Source organism: Danio aesculapii, chromosome 23 (genome assembly GCF_903798145.1).
Source record: "Danio aesculapii chromosome 23, fDanAes4.1, whole genome shotgun sequence".
NCBI classification, from domain to species: domain Eukaryota; kingdom Metazoa; phylum Chordata; class Actinopteri; order Cypriniformes; family Danionidae; genus Danio; species Danio aesculapii.
In genome coordinates, this window is record NC_079457.1 from 39,918,952 (window position 1) to 39,941,273 (window position 22,322).

Here is a 22,322-nt window from a genome sequence, read left to right on the forward strand (position 1 = left end):
TGTAATCTAAGCAGTGAACTCATACTGTTGACATTCTCACTGTCAATTTTCAAGATTTACTGCTTTATTTCTATAGCACAGATTGTGTCAAGAGCAGCTTTATAGGAATATAGACAAAATATAAATATCTCATTGTATCTTTAGGTTGGCTATAAAACAAACAAACTTATTGTGAAGCGTTAATGAATGATTATAATATTAAAGTGCTTGTAAAATGTCAGAAAACAGTAATCATAATGCTCTTATGATGACTGCATAAACCCTTCTAAAATATAAACGCATTAATGAGTCCAGTGTAGCTTTAGGGTGGACTTCAATAAATGAAACCGAGATCATAGTGAAACTGCCACCCCGTGAACAGAAATCAATCAGCTGTGTGTGTGTGTGTGTGTGTGTGTGTGTGTGTGTGTGTAAAAAGCAGATTTACCAACATCAATCTGGGTTTACTTTAATTATGCTCAGTCTGTTCAGTAAAGGATTTAGCATGACTTGTGCACAGCTGCCAATATTTTCCAGATTTGTTTCTTGAATGGTGATTGCATTCTGTTTAAGCAGATGTATGTAATATATAACAGGCACGTCTTTTTTAAAAATCTAATAATTATAAGCAATGCAAACATCCACAACCATCAAAAATATGTAAGAATGTTATTTAGGAGATTTACAGATTTATGTATTTTAAACAAGTCTAACGAAAAATAGCATTTAAAAATATCTAATAATGCTTTGATTTAAAAATATTTTACCCTTTCGATCAGAGAGGGATAATACGCAAAGGTCACATGAGTCTCCTGTGCTGATTTAATCAAAACAAGCTCAATTCTGCCCTCTATTGGTCCGGTTATTCAGTCTACTCTAACTTTTTACTGCAAAGTGTCAGTAGTGTATTTCTGAAGTATTAGTGCATAAATGTAGACATAATCATCTGAATAATAATAATAATAAAAAGAGTCTGTATGATGCAAAACCCAAAACCATTCAGCTGCTTTCTTTATTTTAAGTTGTGCTTTTCTTGGATTAATTCATTACAGCCCATGTAATGCTTTACAGTTTATTTTACAGGAAACTATTTGTGGAAAGACTCATTCGGCTTATATGGCAAAATGATGAGTGTAGAAATGCATTTACTATAGTTCAGATCATACTGTCAATGGCAGAGCAGTGCAGTCAGTACAGTATATAAAGACCAAACAAACCAAAGACCACGTCCGTCTACAAGATTTCCAGTGGTTAAAAACACACACTCACATACTCAAAGTAGCACTTTCAATCTGATTTAAAGTATCCTGAAAATGATTAATACACATTCTTCAGCCAATGTTCTGTTCTGGGTATTTCACCTGAAGTCTCTGTGTTTTTTCCTTCAAGGCTGCATGCGAATGGCTCCATCCAGGCGGATCACCTCACCGTTAATCATGGGGTTTTCTGCTATTGAAGTCACAAGGTGTGCAAACTCGGCTGGATCTCCCAGACGTGACGGGAAGGGCACCTGTCTGGCCAGGAAACTCTGCACTTTTTCTGGTAAACCTGCTAGCAGTGGTGTAGCGAACAGGCCTGTGGGGGTAAAAAAAAAAAAAAACAGTGAATTAATGAAGGCGAGCAAAGTTTGAGCAATCTTCATCTCAGTATCACTGACCTGGGGCGATAGTGACCACGCGGATGCCCATCGGAGCAAGGTCTCGAGCGATAGGAAGAGTCATTCCTACAATGCCTCCCTTAGAGGCGGAGTATGCAGCCTGACCCACCTTAAAACACACAATACAAAAGCTGTAGTGAACACTGCTTCACGAAGCTTCTAAAAACGTACTGATGTTTCATTTCAAACAGCAGTTCAGAGCGCATTCAATTGTAGTTTCAGTACTATTTCAATATGTTTTGAAAATGTTATGGTTCTCAACTGGGGCTATCAGCTAAATACCATAAAATTCACATGAAGCATGCTGGTTGACTCAGATCACCCCCCAGTGGTGAATCACTGAACAACTTTCATAGTTTTTACCTGATCTCAGATCAGTTTTATGAGACATTTGGAAATTAAAAGGACTAATAGTGAACAAGACCACCATAGAACAAGCAATATAAGCCCTGAAAATGTATAAAATAAGACATATACAAATACATCAAATATTTCATGATATTATACAAGCTATTTTTTATTTGATAGGTTGTACTTTGAATTAACCATTTACAATGTTTGAAAAAGCCCATTTTAAAGGGATGGTTCACCCAAAAATCTAATTTACTCTCCCACATGTAGCCTTTATAAGACTTTTTTTGTTGAACAAAAGTGGAGATGTTTTGAATAATGTTTGCTGGTGAAAGAGAGAGGGTTTTGAGTATTGCCATATCAGCTTCTATGGCTGTCATGGCAAAAAAAAGATTAAGTTTACCACATTTTATAAATAACACTTTTCTATAATTATAAAAATATTCTAAGAATTAAAAGACAGCAATAAATACACAACCTAAAAATACATATATAATGATAATATACAAGATAAACTCTAAAACCGTTTAAGGTTTACTTTGATAAAAATTGCACAATTTTAGAAGGATTCATATTTAAAAATATTTCATTTAAAGTCTCTTCAGATAAAAAATTGTTGTCTGATTACATTAAAAACAGGGCATTCCACAAGAATATGTTTAACAGTTTGGTTTCTGTTGCAATATTGACATTGTTCATGTGTGAGTCTTGTGTGTCTGATACTAATGTTTGTTGGAACCCATAGTAGCAAATAGTAAACAAAATACTATGCAAGTTAGTGGGTACCAGCATTTTTCAAAACAATTTCTTTATAGTTTTTGAACGAGTGAGTAAATGGCATTACTTTAATTTTTAGGTGAACAACCCCTTTAATGTATGCTTAGCTTAAGTCTTTGTTGTATTTGCATACAATGGTTCAAAACAGTTTAATTGTTATGAAAGCTTAAATTCTCCCATCATTAAAGATCTGCAAGTGCTCATGTTTGAAAGCTTCAGGAGTGCTAATATGCTAATTTGGCAGTCCAAAAAATGAGTTGTAAATGTTAGATTGTGAGTGATTTACCTGGCCGTCATAAGCAGCCACGCTGGCTGTGTTGACGATGCAGCCTCGGTGTCCGTCAGCATCAGGCTCATTCTTTCCCATCTCGCCAACAGCCAGTCTGATTACATTAAACGTCCCAGCGATGTTCACCTTTAGTGGATAAGAATCAAAATACAATATCAATTAAATAGCATAAAATTGTCTATGTTCATATTTCCTCATCTACTTCCAGTACTGATGCTTTAGAGAACTGACAACAGTAAACTTTATCAAACCTTACTGTGACAAAAAAATATGACAATTGCTCTAGGACAGCTAGAACTAGGGAAAGTTTTCACCTGCCGAAAATGGTCTACACCAGGGGTGTCCAAACTTGGTCCTGGAGGGCCGGTGTCCTGCTGAGTTTATTTCCAACCTGCTTCAACACACCTGCCAGGAAGTTTCTAGTATATCTAGTAAGAGCTTAATTAGCTGGTTCAGGTGTGTTTGATTAGGGTTGGAGCTAAACTCTCCAGGACACCGGCCCTCCAGGACCGAGTGCGGACACCCCTGGTCTACACCATCTAGATTTCAATGTTAAAACAGCTCAATATTCAGCTCTGAGGATTTTCCACTCATGTACATGTATAGTTATCAACGCATGAACCACATACGCCCACCAGAAAAGCAAAGTCGCTAAAATAACATGTTGTGCGCACAGTTCTATCTAGCATACTGGTTCCTGCTGCTTGCAATAGTGCTGTTGTGCTGTCATGCCAATACTGATAAAACGGAATCTCTCACACTGTAGATAAAATATTATGATCAATAATTTTTTATTGGCTTGTTTTTTGTAATAATTATTAAGTATAATTAAATATATTGAGTTACATTTGAATCGCCATAAAAATTGCTTTATTAAACATGACTTAATAAAAGATTGGATAAAAAAATGAATTGATGGATGTAGGTCTGCACAATATATCATGTCAGCATCGATATCGCAATGTGATCATTCGCTATAGTCACATCTCAAGTATACGCAATGTTGAGTCTGGATTACAATTGATCATTCTGCAAGTGTTTTTTTTAGGCCTGTGACTGTGAGGATTTTAAAAGCATTCAGGTTTTGTACAGTTTGTAACTTGACCAATGTGAAAAAAGTTTGTAAAGTGACCAATTAAAACGATTAATTTTATTTAATTGTTTGTAAAACAAAGATGTGTCTATTATTTTTATTATTATATTAAGGTGTAGTATTTTTTTTATATTTGATTATTTAATTACTGTATTCAACTCCTCTGGAAACAATAAAGTGTTATTTCATTTGTATCATTTGTATTTTCTTTATTGATTTTATCTATGCTTGTATCTATGCTTATAGATTGTTTCTCCTATATTTTATGTACTCCCCTACAGAATCATCCTAATACATTTTTGCAAATAGTTATGCAAATAATCTCATGAAATTGTATTCATATTGCAATATATACCGCAGAATAAAAATATTACAATGTTAGACGTTTCCAATATCGTGCAGCCCTAGATGAATGGAGGGACCTTGACTGGTTTAGGTTTATTAAATCATTTATTAAAATAATTTACATAAAACTACTGATTCATTTATAAATAAAACAAATCAGTGTCTGTATGAATCGATCATATGTTCATAGACTCAAATGTTTGATCAAAAACAGATTCAGGAAGGAAACACTCTAAAATGCACAAATGTTCTGCTCGTTTTATTTCACACTATTTTGAACAGCGAGAAAAATCATTAAAATGTTACCTATTCACTATCAAGATAGACAATTACACCCTGTACATCATAGAAATGTACAATTTATAATAATATTGTTGCTAAATATTGTGCACCCCTTTGTTGATAAATGAGTGGCACAAGAGCTTCAGCTTGCAGTTCTATAAAAACAGTGGGGTTATTGCCTTGAGACTTACAGTAATGACACGAGTAAAGTCCTCCAGACTGTGAGGAAGGTCCTTTTTAAAGTTGTACGTTTTAACAGCCACAGCTATTCCAGCACAGTTCACTGCCAAGTCCACTTTACCATACTTCTCCTTAGCTAAATCCACAGCTGATCTTACATCTGACTCTGATGTGACCTGAATAATAAAAAAAAACACAGGACAAATCAGAAGAAAACATAAATAACTCATAGTCATCGAATATAAAACCAAAAATTGAAAATGAAAAACATTAAAAAAGATGTTTTTTTTACTTTTGACTAACTGGAATCCATTTTTCAGGCCACTTTTTCAAAATTCTTCACACGGCTTTCCAAACCAACTTTCAAAAAAAAAAAAATAAAAAATGTCCAACATGAACTAAAACGATCAAAAACTTTCAAAAATGAAAACTTCCTCACCTTTGAGTGATTCTAAACTTTTATGAATTTCTTTCTTGTTTTGAACACAAAACAAGATATTCTGAAGAATGATGGGGTGAAAAAGCAGCCCTTAAATGGCCATGAAACCCCCCTTTTTCAGTTCAAGTCCACCTTAGAAATTTTTCAAAAAATGCTCCGAGAGGGGCGTGGAGCTCTGTGAGCAGAGGGGGGAGTGGGAGTGGCCGGTAGCACAGGGGACAAAGAGGGGACATTAAACAATAATTTAATGTCCTGCTACATTTGTTATTCCTAATTTCATAAACACATAACCACAATTCGTTATTTCATTATAAAGATAACCATGTTTAAATAAACACTACAAATAAGGATTTCTCTACTCCTCAATCCCCGGGTCTGAATGCAGACACAGTGGATAGCAGTGCAGCCGGTCTCTTGCCCTATCTATTGCAACCATTAACCCTGCCGGTAATCTGGAGGATTTTAAACATAGGCGAACGCAGCAGCACGGATATAGGCGATGTGTCTCAATAACGAACCATAGACTGTAACAAACTCAACTGATAAAAGTCTGCCATTCTCCAATTCTTGTACAGCTCTCCCGACATAAATGCTTAGTGCAAACCAGCTGCTTTGCTGTATCGGCACTGACAGCGTCACAGGGAAAAACATGCAACAAACCCTGTGGATTATGGAAACAAACACATACGACCCGTGTCTCACCGAGTCATTGGGTCTCAGCTTGGCAGGTGTGCTTTGCTTTGGAAAGCACGTGCGCTCGTGAATAATTAAGAAGCGGGGTCTTTTCAAAGGATAAGAAAACTCCGCAATGAATAATAATGAGAAACCGACGCATCAAACCTCCACTTGCAGTTTGGCTCCATGTCACCGCTTTTGATCCCGCCCCAAAAATTATTTTAAATCAGGAAGATAAAATTAGCTGACAAAGGCTCAAAATTATCCAGTTTTCCCCACAATTAAAGCTGAGAGGTGCTAATGTTGTCTTAACTGATGCTCAACACACACAAATCTGTTAAAATCTCAAAAAATAAATACTCCAGGGTTTCTTGAACCTTTAAGTTCATATCCATCGCAGGAACATAAAATACTATAAAAGTCAGTTGCTTTTTTTTCAGCATTCTTTAATATCTCTTTCTTTGTGTCCAAAAGAAGAAAGAAAATAATCTGCAGGTTAGTGGCCCTCCAGGACTGAACAGCCTGGTATAGACAGTGTTGGGCACGTTTTTTTAAACGAGTAATTAGTTACATAAAAATAAAAGTAAATAATTACCAAGGAAAGTAACTATTGCATTACTTTTAAAAATGTATATTTTGTCAAATGACTATAAAATAGATATAAAACATTGATAATACTCTAATCTACACCATTTTAATGTTGTTGTGGGGGAATGTAAGAGACAACCATCAAATTCAACATATCATTATAATATTAGAAAATACGGAAAAGTTGTGCTTATATTTGCAGTTTGCAAACGCTACCTTTGAATTTGTTGAACTCCTGGTCGTTGGTGTGTGCGACTGTGCTTGTGTGTGAACACCCTAACTCAGGCATGTCCAAGCTCGGTCCTGGAGGGCCGGTGTCCTGCAAAGTTTAGTTCCAACCCCAATTAGACACACCTGGGCTAGCTAATCAAGCACTTACTAGTCTTTCCAGAAACATCCGTGCAGGTGTGTTGAGGCAAGTTGGAGCTAAAATCTGCAGGACACCGGCCCTCCAGGACCGAGTTTGGACACCTCTGCCCTAACTACTCGGTGTCTGATTGGCAAACGATGGAGATATACTCTATCTTCTCGTTCTCAGTTACACCACAAACACAGATTCACCAATCATCATCACTGGTTGGTTATGTGTCCCACCCCAGTCCTGAACACACACTCACACCCTCCAGAGAACGAGAGGTCTTATGGTTAAGAGATGCTGCTCGCATGAAAACCGCATCAGTGTTCTCAATTATAGTAATGCGCATTTTATTGTCAGTAACTGCAATGAGTTTTAAAAATCTGACTTATTACAGCTATCAACATTTTCTCAATAATTAAGTGTCACTCACATCAGTTGGTGCAAATGCACATCTGTCCCCGAGAGCAGCGGCCACCTTGTGTCCATCTGAGCTGGGCAGGTCCAGGATCACCGCACTGGCTCCATGTTTGATGAGACGCTCCACTGTAGCTCTACCCAAACCAGAGGCCCCTCCGGTCACCAAGCCCACCATTCCCTATCAAATCACACACCATAGTCAAATACTTTTACATCTATGGTTGGATGTTTACTGCAGAGATTAATGTTAAAGTCATGTTATATGTTTGGCAACAATTCTTTTAAACCTAAATTATGCAGCATATACGTCTTTATTTAGTAAACAACCATATTGGAAAATGAATCTCCTGGTTATATTGCAAGTGTCTAATGTCAAATAATGCTCAAATTTGTGTGTGTGTGTCTGTATGCATGCATGCATGCAGGGGCGTAGCAACGAGGGGGGGGGGGGATACGTCCCCCTCACTTTTAGAGAAATCACTTAGAAACAGGTGATTAATAACTATATGAACTTATGATCTCATACAGCCATCCCCCCCACTTTTAAAATGCCCGCTACGCCCCTGCAAGCATGCATGCATGCATGTATATATATATATATATATATATATATATATATATATATATATATATATATATATATATATATATATATATATATATATATATATATATATATATATAAAGACTTCATTTTCACACATGAATTGATCACCAATCAGGCTAACATCAGCCAGGCATTGATGTCTACTGACAAGACTTAAATGTGATGCTCAAGCACTGGTCGTGTTTTATTGTTAGCCTTTTTAAATGAGATAATGTTTCACTTGATATGATTACAATGATAATGCAAAATGTGTTTAAGTGGCAAAAAATTTATGATCTGCCTCTTGAGCCAGGAAAAACCCTGAGCATAAAAACATCTCTTGTTCATTGTCCACCCGAACAATGAAGACATTTGCAGAAACAAACCTTTGACAGTCATGAACTGGCCTCCAAAGAGTCCAAACCTGAACATTATAGAGGATGGATGAGTAAATAAATGAACAAATGACATCTAAATCTAAACGAGCTAAGGGAAGTGCTTCACGTTGTGCTTAACGCCAAGGGAAGTCACATTAAATAATGCCTTTTACAAAGTTTTGTTCTGGAAATTGCAGTTGCATATTAATTTACCGTGCTTTCTGTTTATAAGCATAAATATGGCTGGTCATTAAAACTTTGCAAAACCAACAGAGTTGGTTGTGGCAACTTAAGACTTTTGCGTAAATGATACTATGTATACAATTCCTCAAACAACAAATCTAATGGTGGCTTAAGACTTTTGTATGTATAAAATTAAGTTTGCAAAGCAGTAACTTTATGGTGCTGTATAACTCAAGGACAAGAGAGTTACATAACCTGCACAAAGCTTGATGCTTCACTGTACACTCCAAACAGTGCAGCCATACTTCAACTAAAGTGCGACACAAAACAGCGAGGTCTGAGTAACGAATGAGGACTATCTGCTACGATTTAACATGGAGAACAAAGCTAGTTAAGCGACAATGTTCTGATGTTTACCTGTCTATCAGTCAAACACTTATGTGCACTCCACTCAACTTGTTAGCTTTGCAGCCAGCTATAACTTCAGATTAACATGAACTAATACGAAATAGAAACACATGACAGCGTTAATAACGCTAGCAGCGAAGCAAATTAAAAAGTTGAAGTATAGTTTCATAATGCTTTATGTACAGTAAATTTCTATAAATTCATTCATTTGCTTTCTCACCTTGACACTTCTGATGTTCGCCATTTTCATACGCACGCTGCAGCTGCTTGGGTACCAGTGGTGGCGTCACTATGCAACGTAGGAGCGTCTTCAGCCAATCAGAAATACAGAGTGACAACGCCTTTTAAAGCGATTGGCTGAAGTTCATTTGATTGACAGCTTTACAGGAAATCTCGCGCTGTAGTCCATTCAGAATTCAGAATTTACATTTTTAAGGCGCTAAGGCTCTTCAATAAACTACATTTAATCCTGATTTGTTAACGGTAGCCTGTAGAATTATATTTTTACATATTTAATACAAATTTATGAGCCATATAATTTAGGAATATTAAAAACAAAATCAATCTAGTACGTACATTTAAAGTATATATAAAGAATGAACAGTGAAACGGAAATGAAGAGATTACAGTCTCAAATGTCCAGACTGACAAACCACTACAAAAATTAACCGTTATAGTAAACGTGTAGTAACCATGTTGACATGTATAACCAGTTTATATGGCTTAACTTAAGGGTAATTTGTGGTTACCATGGTTTCACTACAATAACAATGTTTAAAAAAATAGTTGGCAGTAAAATTTTGAACACCTTTTCTGAACACCTTTTAAAGGGATAGTTCATCCAAACCTGTAGCTGGAAGGGCATCCGCTGCGTAAAACATGCTGGAATAGTTGGCAGCTCATTCCTCAGTGGCGACCCCTGATAAATAAAGAACTAAGCCAAAAGTAAATAAATAAGTTCACCCAAACCTGAAAACTCTGTCATCATTTACTCACGCTTCACATATCAGTGTTTGAATTTCGTTCTTCTGTTGAACCAAAAGATATTTTGAAAAATGTATTCGTTTTTCCTAAGAACATTGAAGGTTTCTAACATTCTGTAAAACATCATCATTTGTGCTTAACAGACAAAAAAAAGAAACAAACTGGTTTGAAAGCACTTGAGGGTGAGTAAATAGAGAATAAATTAAAATTTTTTGTTGAACAATCCCTTTATCCATCAACTAAAGACGAGTCATGAATATGATTTCTGACATCAATGTTTTATTTATTAAACTGTAGTTCACCATGTCTCTACAATTTTCCCTCTCAGAAAAGTACAAAGATGCACAATTTCATCTCTTCACAAAAGCCCTGTCTGTGTGAAGGTCCATCATTGGAGGGTCTGATGTGAAGGAGCAGCTGTGAGAAAGACAGTAGGCTGTATAGTTATCTCCCAGATCTGGTGTGATCCCAAACTATACAAACTACTACCTCATTCCACAGCCCCCAATGCCTGCTACCCTGCGGGAGGAGACAAAAGGCAGAAAGACGTGTCAGCAGCAGCAGCACCATAAACACGTTTGCTTATTTGTGCTATTTTTATTCAAAATATAATGCACCACCCTTGCAATTGCTAATTTGATTTTCATAAATCCCACAGTGAAAGGCTGTCGTCATCACCATCCTTTAACCCAGTATTAACCTTGATCAAACATCCACGCCACAGAGTGTGGGCAGGTTTCTGGCAATGCATCTCATCTTTTGAAATATGAGTCATGATATACCACCAACAACAAAGAGATGGATGAGGATCTGCTGCTTTGCAGTGTTTGATGTGATAAATAAATTGCCATTTTAGGATCAGTAAAAAGCTTAGAAAGCAATGGCAATATAAACATGAACGCTGTTTATTAAATAGTGATTTACGATAGAGTGCACATCTTACAATACATGCAGAACTATATTTCACAGTGCTCTCTGATTTACTACAACCCTGCATTTTACAGTGAAGTAAAGATGATTTGAGAATAGGCGTGGGATGATAACCGTTTTCAAGGTATACCGCTGTTTGGAAAAGTCAAGGTTTTAAAAATAAAGGTGAAAGAAAATATTTCCTGCGTGGTTAATTACAGTATATTGAAACGAGAGTTTTTAGCTGTTGAGTGGTGGTCTAACTAATGAAGCTATGTGATTGAATGTGGGATAAAAGGGTGGAGTGAGAGGATTGTGTCACGCACTTGAGGAAGGCATTGGACTGAAACGTCTGTGTTTTGTATCTCCTAAGAATGTAAAATAAAGTGATATTAAGTAATTATTTAATGAATGCGAATCATGACCTTCTGAATAATATTAACTAGATTAACGCACCAAAAATCTAAAAACCGCGTGCGCGCGGTGCAAAATTCATTACTAAAGTTTGTGGTGTGTTTGCTATGGTGTGTGTGTTTTTTTTTACTTTAGGTATCTCCAGCAGAAAAGATCTCCAAAGATGCTGTTTCAAACTGTAAAGAAATCTGTGCTTTTGAAAGCAATGAGGACAGCAGAAGAAATGCTGAATTAATTATTTAGCCTGACATGCTCACTGCTCTAAAATATTTCAAATGTTTCTCAAAAAAAAATACATTGTGTTAGCGGGTGGGGGGGTTGTTGTTTTTTACCCAGACATTTAAAAAGAATAGTTTAGAGCAGTAATCACAATACGTGAAACCGTGATATTTTTATCCATGGTTATAATAGTGACAGAATCTTATACCGGCCAGTGCCTATGCGAGAAAGGTGTAGCTGTATCTAGATGTATTAGAACTGGTCCTTGAGTGATATTAAATAGGAAGTTTACACACAAAAATAATATTTACTGTTAACTCTACTGAAAAAAAAAAACAGCTTAAACCAGCCTACGCCTGTTTTAGAGGGGTTTTGGTCACTTCCAGGCTAGTTTCCAGCCATTTCCAGCCTGGTCTTAGCTGGTCAGGCTGAAAAATGACCAGCTTAAACTAGCTTGACCAGTCTGGTTTTAGCTGGGCTCCCAGCCTGGCTAGACTGGTCAAGCTGGTTTTAGCTGGTCATCTACCAGCCTGACCAGCTAAGACCAGGCTGGAAACCAGCCTGAAAGTGGCCAAAACCCCTCTAAGACAAGCCAACCAGCCTAGGCTGGTTTAAGATGTTTTTTTCAGTAGGGAAATGACTCATCCGTGGGTCATTTAAAATGTCGTTACAAGATTTAACCATGAAGGTTAATTTTATCCAAAGTTGTGGTTCTTGGTGATTCATAAAATGTAAGTCAACGACTACTCGCACTTTGAGAATTAAAACAAAATAAACACCCTCATTATTTTACACTGAGGTCTTGTGAAGGGAAAGGATTCATCTGTTTAAGAAACTGAAAATTTTTACTAAACATGAATGTGTTGAGAGCAGTCTGGAGCTTCATAAAAGACCACCAGACGATGTTGAATTTTATTAAAAAAAATTACATAGTATTTAGTATTCCTTTAGGCTATGATAACACTAAAGCATACAATACAGAATAGCTCCTTTGCAAAACTGTTTACATATAAAAATACATAAAGAAATGTACAGTGGCCAAAATGTAAACGTTTAAAACCCATCCTGACTGGAAGATGGCTGATACAATAGCTGAGGTATAAATCATGCTGGTTTCTAGACTCCTGTCCTGGTCTGTGATGGTCTGCTAGTTTTTAGCTTCAGACTAACTAGAATATCAAGCTTCCATGCTCCATAACTCACAAACCATCATCTCGATATGTGCACATTTCAGCAGAGCAAAACATTTCTGTCTCGAAACAATCTGAGGGAGGTGATAATGACTGTCCACATGGTCAGTTACTATAGTAAACCCTCCATAGGTTATCAACTTAGTACTTGTCTCAGGAATCAACAGCTGTTAGAAGCTTGATATTACTTGTCAATCTGACGTCTTTTTGTCGAACTGTTAGATTAACTTTATCATGACATACAGAAACACGAGAGAGATTATCAAGTGAAAATCAAGAAATTGCACCTTTAAAATCAAACTGACACCATCATATCGAGACTGCATGACCTGCTGCTTGAAATATAAGATTTAGCACGAAATAAAATGTACACCTGCACACATCTTTTACATTCCTTTGCTTTTCTCGTGTCATTATAATAATCATATACTCTTAATAATATATTTATGCTAACAAATACAAAAATGGCGGTTGCTTTACCACGATTGATAATCAATTAACGCGTTCAAAAATAAGCCTCGTTATGACATTAAAGGTAAATTACTTTATATTGGTAAAAGATACAAGGCAAATGCAGTTAGTGCTCGCGGCAATGTCATATAAGAGAAGGGTCGTGGTTTTCGCTCACCTGAGACCGCGACAGTACACGATACCGCCATCTTACATGAGCAGCCCGAATGGAGATACAGTGTCTGCAGGCGCGCAGATCTGCCTCTGAGGTGACCTGCCCACTGCGTGAGTGATCCGACCCGCCTTCATTTCATTTCACAGCTGCATGATTTAACCAACCACAACATCTGTAAAGAACAGCTTTGTGGTTGTCAAATGCAAAAAGAGGAAACTTTAAAAGTGTTAAAATTGAGAACAAAGTTTCCCTTCACAATTTGAAATTGGTATTTTTACATAAAGTTCAGTTTAGCCAACATTTCTATTGATAGATGTTGTTGGGTCATTCATTTTCCTTCGGCTCAGTCCCTTATTTATTAGGGGTCCCCACAGAGGAATGAACCACCAATTATTCCAGCATATGTTTTACGCATTGGATGCCCTTCCAGCCGCAACCCAGTATTGAGAAACACACACACATTTACACACTCATACAATAAGGCCAAATTAGTTTACCCAATTCACATAGTGTCTTTGGACTGTGGGGGAAATAGGAGCATGCGGAGGAAACGCATGCGAACATGGAGAGAACTTGCAAACTCTACAAAGAAATGCCAACTGGGCCAGTTTGGAACTCGAACCAGTGAAATTCTTGCTGTGAGGCGACAGTGCTAACCACTGAGCCATGTACGGCGTGTTATAAATGGTATTTTGCTCTACATTGGAGAATCTACCATAGATTAACAAAATTGGTTCCCTAAGGCAGGCAGAGCAAGTTTCTTTTTATTTATTTTTTTTATCTTTTATGCCACGGATCCCAAACCTGATTATCTTACAAGGGACCAATCCTAAATTAAAAGAAACATGTTGTTTAAATAAATTATAATACATATAAAATTATTACATTTATAGTGTAAAGAGATACATGGTTTTCCAAGTGTCCTTTATTGTACTGTATACTAGCATCCAGTAAATGTATTTAATCAAATTTTTTGTAATGAATATTTTGTAATTAACTGTTTATTCTAGGAACGCTCCGATCGATCGGCATCGGACAATAATCACATTTTCTGACTCGATCGGTACTTGCTAATCTGGCCGATCACATGAATCGATCGCAAGCGTTCGTTTACGGGTTTACAAGCAGAGAAAGATGCATTTTAACTTCTCATAAATCAAATATGCACTCCGAACTTTCTCTTCATTGAAGCAAGTTGAATTATTCTTCCATCATTTGCAACGTTTCTAAAGTGCATTGCTAGTCATTTTTCTTACCAAATTTTAATGTTATATCAATTAGTTTTTGTAAAGCTGCTTCTGACCATAACGCGTCCACACTAAACGGTTATAGGAGATGTGTTTAAGGGATTATAAACATCATTTATACTCGGAAAGGAGAGATGCCCATTTAAGTATCATACTTTGAGTGAAAATGTGCTTTATGCAATATTTAAATTTTTTATAAAGCTTGAACCATGAGAATCGGTACTCTGTATCGGCCAATCACCATGACAAGGAATCAGTACTTTGTATCCGCTCCAAAAATCCCGATCAGAGTATCCCTAGTTTATTTACTTTATTTGTTGACTTCATAGTATGTGTTCATTGTAAGATTATTTTACTTAACTTTTTTCCATTCATGCTCTTTCTGCAAATACAATTCTCCACTTTGTAATTCCCTGGCCCTAAAAACTTTCTTAATTTGAAGAACATTTCAATAGTCTAATGAAAGATTTCTCCACTATAAACAAGGTTTTGTGGCATGTAGGGGTTCCTTGGATGTTAATGTTTTTCATGGAACAACATATACCAATAAAAAAAAACTAACTTTAACAAAAACATTGCTAAACAATTACATTTTACATCTTTTTAGTGAAGAAAATAAAAATGCCAAGTCCATTTTACTAAAAGAATAAATTTTATTTCAGCACTGTAAGTCATTTCCCAACCATACAAACATGACTGCCAACTTTATCTCTCTTTCTTTCTCTCTCTCTCTCTGAGCCTTATGGGCTTTTTCTCCCCAATCCATTGTGAAATCAGACCACAACAGCAAGACAAATTAAAAAGAAAAAGTTTCTTTCCAAAACAATCAGGTGCTTTCTTTTATACTAAAATGAGAAATTGTTAATAACGATCATAACCATAACAGCAATAATAATAATGAACTTTACCCTTCACTTCACAAGTTTTTTTTTGGAGCTTTTGGAGATCTTGATGCATGCATCAATGCGTTTGTGTTGATGAGCGGATCAGTTTTCCAAGAACAGAAGACAGAATGTGTTGCCTACAAATGGATTTGTCTTAACTCCACGGTTTTAGGGGCACATGCTTGAAAAGCAATGGGGGTGAGATATAAACGCTATACGTATTTCCAGAAAATGTAGGATGTCAGCGGGCCACTGTACACAACACATTGCTGTTATCAGACTAGGACTGAAACCTGACCACAGCGTTGGTGGTCCTGTGGAGTGAAGGGCTAAAGAGCCAGGATACAGGGGGAACAGTTATAAAGCAAGAGTCAGATCGGAGGTCCAGACACAAATCTACAGGAATGCACAGGCAAAACTCTTTACCAAAATAGCTGTGGCATGTGTGTATGTGTGTTTGCGCACGCTTGGTTACAGTATGTGTTCACACTTAACCTATCCATGACTACATTGAAGCTACATTTCTCAGAGGGACAATACATGTGCATGGGAGCTGAAGAAGGGTTCTAGGGTTATTCGCTATGAAGAGCTGCGTCCAAGGCTCCAATTGAGAGGATAAAAACAAAAACATAGGAAATCTTCATTTTAGCAATGAAACTGGACGATACAAGATTTAGCCACGGTTCACCAAAAAGATGTAAACGTCACATTTTCTTCATTAAGCATCTGATTACGGACCCCTTACGTATTCTAATATCTCAATTACTCAAAACACGTAGCTGTAGAATCATATATACAGGATCCAGAAAGAGAGAATCAAGACTGTTGACTATATACTGGAAAGCAAGCTTCCAGAAATTTACTTTGGTTGAAAATTAATGTCACACAGATGTATATTAGTCTGCTTTGTGTGCAAGGAAGCAAATTAGATTTGCTCAAAGTGATTTGACTGAGCAAAAAAAGACTATCTATATAATGGGTTATTTCTGTGAGAATTACATCATCATGGTGAAGTGGTTTGAAACGATACCATACAAGATAGAGGTGAGGAAAATTGCAATTATTACAGTTGAAAAAGATCTAGTTATCTCCGCTAAGCAAATTGTAATACTAAATGTAGCAACGGTCAAAGGAGTAGCTGTTGTAATAACAATTTTTAAAGTAGTAAGTAAAAACACAATTTCACAACTGAATGAAACCAAAGAAGGTAAATTTCTCTGTTCGCTGTTGAAAATGTTACCAACTCTCGTCTAAGATTTCTTACACACAGATTATCAGACTAATTATAAAAATCTCCCACTGTTAGTATGAACACGTAAGGAGAGATGCTGAGGGGAAAACAAAGGCAAGAATTCTTCAACAACAACAAAATAAGGAGACAAAAGTTGAGGGAGAAGATTTGAATTGTGACTTAATAACCAATGAAAACGAAAGCGTGTGATAATCCATATTTGAGCAAAATAAAACTCAAAATTCAAATCCAACATCTGGAGTTCCAATAGCCTCTAGAGCATGTGCGCTGACCTCCAGAGCATCCTTCTCATTCAACACAAATATTATCCACTAGATATTCTTTAACCTATATTTTACTCTCACGTGATTCTCCATAAATGTATGAATGAGAGTTTCAAGCAGCAGTCTAGAACAGAGCAAAGCAGAGAAGCTTTGGAGAGGGTAACTTTGGAACCAAGCATCTGAAACGGCAAATTAAGTATCCAAATAATTATAAGAGAAATGAACACTCTGGACAATACATTAATATCTGAAGAATATGCAAACGTTTTACAATTTTTTTTTTTATCTCCCTCATACTAACTGATGTCTCTCTACAGGTATAACAAAGGTACTATGTTTATGTGTGAGAGAGAGAGATTATATATCTTTATTTGGTGTCTGTTATTTCGGCTTACGCTGTTCCATTCTTAGATTATACTTAAAACTAAATGTGAAGGAGTTATGATACTCTATGACAAACACACTGAGAGAAAAAAAACGAACTGAAACGGCTGTTAATCACAGATAAAACAGGACTGAATGCATTAAAAGGATCTACAGTTATTCTGAATGAACCAAAATTCCATTAACGGGTGTGTGTGTGTGCATGTGTGTGTGTGTATGCATGTTCATATGCACTAACATGCTGGAGATCCTCTCTCGAAAACTAGCACTACTGTACTTAACTCGTAATAAAATGTGACAACCTAAGGTTGAGATTTAAAATGCTCTAGCGTGCATGACGGCGTAGTGTATTAGTTTACCAATACTACCAGTCACACTACGGTCAAGATTCTTCTTGGTTTAAAGTCTGTCCGGTATGTCCAGTATTGTCACGTATTCTGATAAATCACTGTCATTTGTTTGTCCGTAGCAAACTGCATTGGTAATGCATGCTTCAGGTCATTGCGATATTTCTGACGGGGTGATCTGTCTGGATTCCTCAAGAGTGAGAATCTGCAGAATATACATAGACACGTAACTATAATGGGTGTCTGATTTAAAGAGCTTTCGATATATTTTTAGTGGCACTAAATATAATATTAACTTCTTAACAAAATAAGGTGCATCTTAACTTCAATAGAAAGCTGTGATGTAATCTTGACATTGTCAATTGTACAGATTTTTAAACTATGATAATTAAATGCAATATCCTCTCTTAAGTGTATTAGTTATATTTAAATTCTCATTCATTACGTCCAACAAATCATTGGTACAAAACATGTATTTTGTTTTTAAAATGGACTTAAAACATTAACATGTGAGTAAAATTAATCCTAACCATCTGATGCCAAATGGTCATTAGGAGAGCAAGATCGACTTTAATCATCCAGGTGTTTCGCTGAGGTTTGACTTTAAAGCCCAATCGCCTCAACTATCTCGAATACAGAAGTGCATGAGTTCATAGGACTGTCACGAAAACAAGACGAGACGGACAGATCACAAAACAGTCTGGAGAAGCACAGACTCCATTTTTTTTTGTTGCTTTTTTTTGCTTTTTTAAATGACTTTGTCACAATAAAAGGTGATCCTAAGGTTTGTTCAATAATTACTTTTGAGTGTAACAAAACTGCAATGATTTTAGCGATGGCGGGAGAATGCACATGTACAAAAAATAAGCATCCACATGGTACACATGCACAAGGCACAGAGGAGACGCGAACAACAAGAGGATAAAAACCCCAAACTGAAACGTGAAGCTGAGAGATGTCAAACGGCAGGTTTGTCTGAGGGACTGTGTGCATTCTCGATCCACTGATAAAATCACTTCCCTAAATCACGTCATCGCGGAACAGGATCATGTACATTTTGGGTCTATATACAAACGGCTGGGATGTCAAACAGTATCACGGTTCCTTCTGAACACACTGCTTCCTCCCTAAATCTGGCAGAGCCCTCGACTCATTTTATTTTCGATTCTTTTTTAAATTTATCCTGGTTCGAGAACTACCCAGTGTGTTTCTTATGGTTTTAAAACAAAGTGCAGATTACCACACACTTTGTTCTCACATTCATTTGGTGTTGATTTGTACGTCATACTGTTAAGCAACACGCAAGGTAAATAAGTTCATCCGGACAGTTAAACTGTCTAAAGAAATGACGGTCTGCTGCTCATTAAAAGGAAGTTAATCAATTAACCCAATTATTGTCTCTATGTAGCGCTGTACTATCATAAATAACATTTTAAGTGCTTTATGTTAAAATACAATCAATTTTAAGGGGTACTTCTTCCTCACGTGGAGGGGGAAACTTGCATATGTATCATTTTGGGCTTAAGGTGCTTTAAAAATAAAAATTGTAGCTATTTTAGTAGCTTAAGTACTGCTAATACTCAAATGGGGCTTGGGCCTATAAGAAATAGATTGTCTACATGTGAGAAAAAGCAACAGAGGTTGAGCTTGCTGCAATGCAGAGTGTAACCCGTACGACTCTCTCCGTTCCTCTTACGCAAACCTGGACTTCTGGGCCGCCCGTGGCCCCTGTGCTGAAGCCACTTACTTCTTCACATGCAAATCACTCTTTGATAAGATATCTAAAATCAAACAAAAATAAGAACTACCATGTGTGTGTGAATGCACACTGTGACATACAAATACAACCCACGTTCTCCATCGGTTTCCACCCGTCTACTGAATTCAGGGCAGTGTTGACATGAATCCTCACCTGTGTCGGACAACCAGGTGTAATGGTGGTGGAAACTTTAGAACAGGTGCTGCTGTGCAACTCGGACACGGTGTGTAAGTGCTTCGAATAGGTTCATTTGTAAATATACTTTGGGCAATAAGGGGCTTTTGGTAGCCATTTTAGGCAATCATACATATAAGGTCACCGTAGGTCTAAAAAGAAAACGGTGTGAAAACAAAAAAAGGCTCGAGAGCTTTTCACGATGCTACAACACTGATGGCCCAGTGGAAAGGATGAGGTCCAGAATCCGAAGATTCAGGGTGATGTGCAATCGAGGGTTTTGATTTAAACTTGCTCAGTTTAAAAAACAGACCCGGCTCTCATTCCTGACACTGTCCATCTGATGCTTCCAGCATGTGCAGCATCATAAATTATACCATGACAACACAAAGTGGCTACTGTGCCCTAAAGATTCAATTTTGCAAGGAAAAAAGGCAGTCGACCTTAGATCATTCCCTCTCACTCTCTCATTCTTATTACATTATGGGATGTAATTATTCCTCTTTCTGTAGTGCACCATCTGATGGGCAGTCGTCAAGGCAACAAGGGGCCTCTACCTCTACCCCATCTCCTGACTGGTTGTCTCTGCTGGCTAAGGCACACTGGATTGGCTGGGCCAGTGGTGGCAGGTCAAGAGCTTGACCAGTGGCGCTTCCTGATGAGCTGCCATTCAGCTGCTGTGACGCAGGTCCCGTTCCCTCCGCGGGCCGCCCCACTGATTTAGTGTCCTCCATCAGCTTTGGGGGGCTGGATGAGGGAGGTGAAGAGGATAGGGTCTACAAGAAACATGAAGAAAAAAATCAATACCTCCACTTACGAATATACCTACAAGCTAAATCATGCATCAGGCTGACCTGTGTTCTGTTGGTGATCACTTTCTTCCCTCCTCTTCCTTTCATTGTCAAGTCTTTACCCCTTCTGAGAAAAGGAAACATGTTAAAAAAAAACTAAAAAAACAAATGTGACCCAAATCAAAGCTTATGAATGGTTGCATAATACTATATGAAAAATACAACTGCCAAAATGCACCAACAATGCACAATACTTTCATACAATACTGCTATTCCAGCCTTTAGTCAACAGTTCACACTCAAAAAAATGTTGCGTGACTGCATCCATAAAGTCACAGCTACACATCTCTGAGCAAATTCAGCTGTGTTTTGTTGAAGAATCAATCGATTTCAGAACAAATTGAGCAAACCAATGATTTAAAGGTCCATTTCTAAAGACATCTTATTATCCGTGAATGAATCCACCATTTTACTATCTGAATATATTATTTAGCTACAGTGGCTTGACAACAACTATTGGCAGTTTTTGTTTCTTATTTTTAAAGTATAAATCAGTGGTCTTCAACCACAGGGCCACGGACTGGTACCGGTTCGTGGATAAATTGGTAGCAGGCTGCACAAGAAATCATTAATTATTTCAATTTTATTAATTATCTGAGTCTGAACAATCTTTTATTTTAAAAAAGTCTTTTTGTTTAAAAAAAAGAAAAAAAAGACTGTATTCTCTCAGTAACATCTCAGTCACTTGAGCCCCAAAATTTAACCCACAAACAGCAAAATGAGTGAGAAATAGACGTCTTTGAAAAGTTTCTTTGCTAACAGGAAAAGGCCCAGTGAAGAACCAGTGAACTGACAAGGAATAAATCAGCGACCCCTTTGTCAACAAATCAGCTGAATGCACTATGGATGAGCAAGAAGATCAACTGCTGGAGATCCCAAATGACATCGGCCTTTTAGGGGCCATTCACATATCGCGTCTTTTCTAGAGTTTACACAAGTTTGTTGTTTCCAATGAAGGAAACAGACCAGACCAGATGCACAGTTGAATAAATCCTGTGAGCGCACCGCAAGTCATGTGGCAAGAACTGACCGATCAGCTTCAGCTTTTATGGAATGTACAAATTTCTGTAACATTGAACACCCAAACACGGCACTGCTTTGTCATTTTCTCCATAAATAAAACTTGTATCAGAGTGACAGCTAGGTTTTGTCAGCATGTCATCCTCTGAGAAAATGGTTGACAGTCAGCTAGCAACCTACAGCCTATGAAACACCCAACCAGCGTTGACCGGTCCGCTGTGTTAAAAAGGTTGAGGACCACTGGTATAAATCATTTAAATAATCAATTTAATATTTCAAAATTCAAAACTTTATATGAAATTTGACATGAGATGGCATTTTAAAAATCTGTGAAAATTACCTAACAATATCAATTAATTTAATAATTGGCCCAAAATGGGAAAGTTATTAACTACAACTGAACTGAAGGTGATCCTAAATTTTTAAGTCTGCTTCCATACAATTTCTCATTTAAGAAATGAAAGCGCAAACTCCTTCACGCAACTACAAATAAAGATCATAATTATACAGACACGTCCATATTAGCCATTATCCTAGCTATAAAAATGTAATAAAAAATCTAATTTTGGGGAATGCCATCTTTAAAATGTTTGTATATTTAAGCAGTCAATTTTTTTAATTTAAACACTGATTTATGTCATATTTTTTCCAAATAAATTAAATAATACCTGGTATGCACTACATTTATAATCTTTGTAACAGATCAAATTTAGCTCATATTTTGCAATGAAGGGAAAATATTCTATTATAATATATTGCAAATATTAAACTGCACATTTATTAGACACATGGCAGAAATAGTTTGATTCTACCACA

At 36.8% G+C, this 22,322-nt stretch overlaps 2 protein-coding genes and 1 long non-coding RNA gene across 3 annotated transcripts in view; all 3 read right to left on the bottom strand.

The window, feature by feature from the left end:
• Nucleotides 1-957: 957 nt before the first annotated feature.
• On the bottom strand, nucleotides 958-9,313 carry hsd17b10 (hydroxysteroid (17-beta) dehydrogenase 10). The gene is made up of 6 exons (XM_056449937.1): nucleotides 9,205-9,313; nucleotides 7,444-7,608; nucleotides 4,965-5,129; nucleotides 3,051-3,179; nucleotides 1,637-1,745; nucleotides 958-1,554 (listed from the first exon to the last, which is right to left on the bottom strand). Exons 1-6 carry the CDS (start codon nucleotides 9,232-9,234, stop codon nucleotides 1,364-1,366), a joined length of 789 nt encoding a protein of 262 aa, XP_056305912.1. The 5' UTR covers nucleotides 9,235-9,313; the 3' UTR covers nucleotides 958-1,363.
• Nucleotides 9,314-10,225: 912 nt separating this feature from the next.
• Nucleotides 10,226-13,434, bottom strand: LOC130217604 (uncharacterized). The gene is made up of 2 exons (XR_008835879.1): nucleotides 13,329-13,434; nucleotides 10,226-10,487 (listed from the first exon to the last, which is right to left on the bottom strand). It is a non-coding gene; the product is annotated as an uncharacterized LOC130217604 (long non-coding RNA).
• Nucleotides 13,435-15,205: 1,771 nt separating this feature from the next.
• Nucleotides 15,206-22,322, bottom strand: part of fam120c (family with sequence similarity 120C) — a 24,918-nt gene continuing 17,801 nt past the window's right edge. Inside the window, exons 15-16 of the mRNA XM_056449697.1 lie at nucleotides 20,490-20,553; nucleotides 15,206-20,411 (exon numbers count right to left, since the gene is read on the bottom strand). Coding sequence (XP_056305672.1) covers nucleotides 20,130-20,411; nucleotides 20,490-20,553 — 346 coding nt within the window. The 3' untranslated portion in view covers nucleotides 15,206-20,129. The remainder of the gene's footprint in view (nucleotides 20,412-20,489; nucleotides 20,554-22,322) is intronic.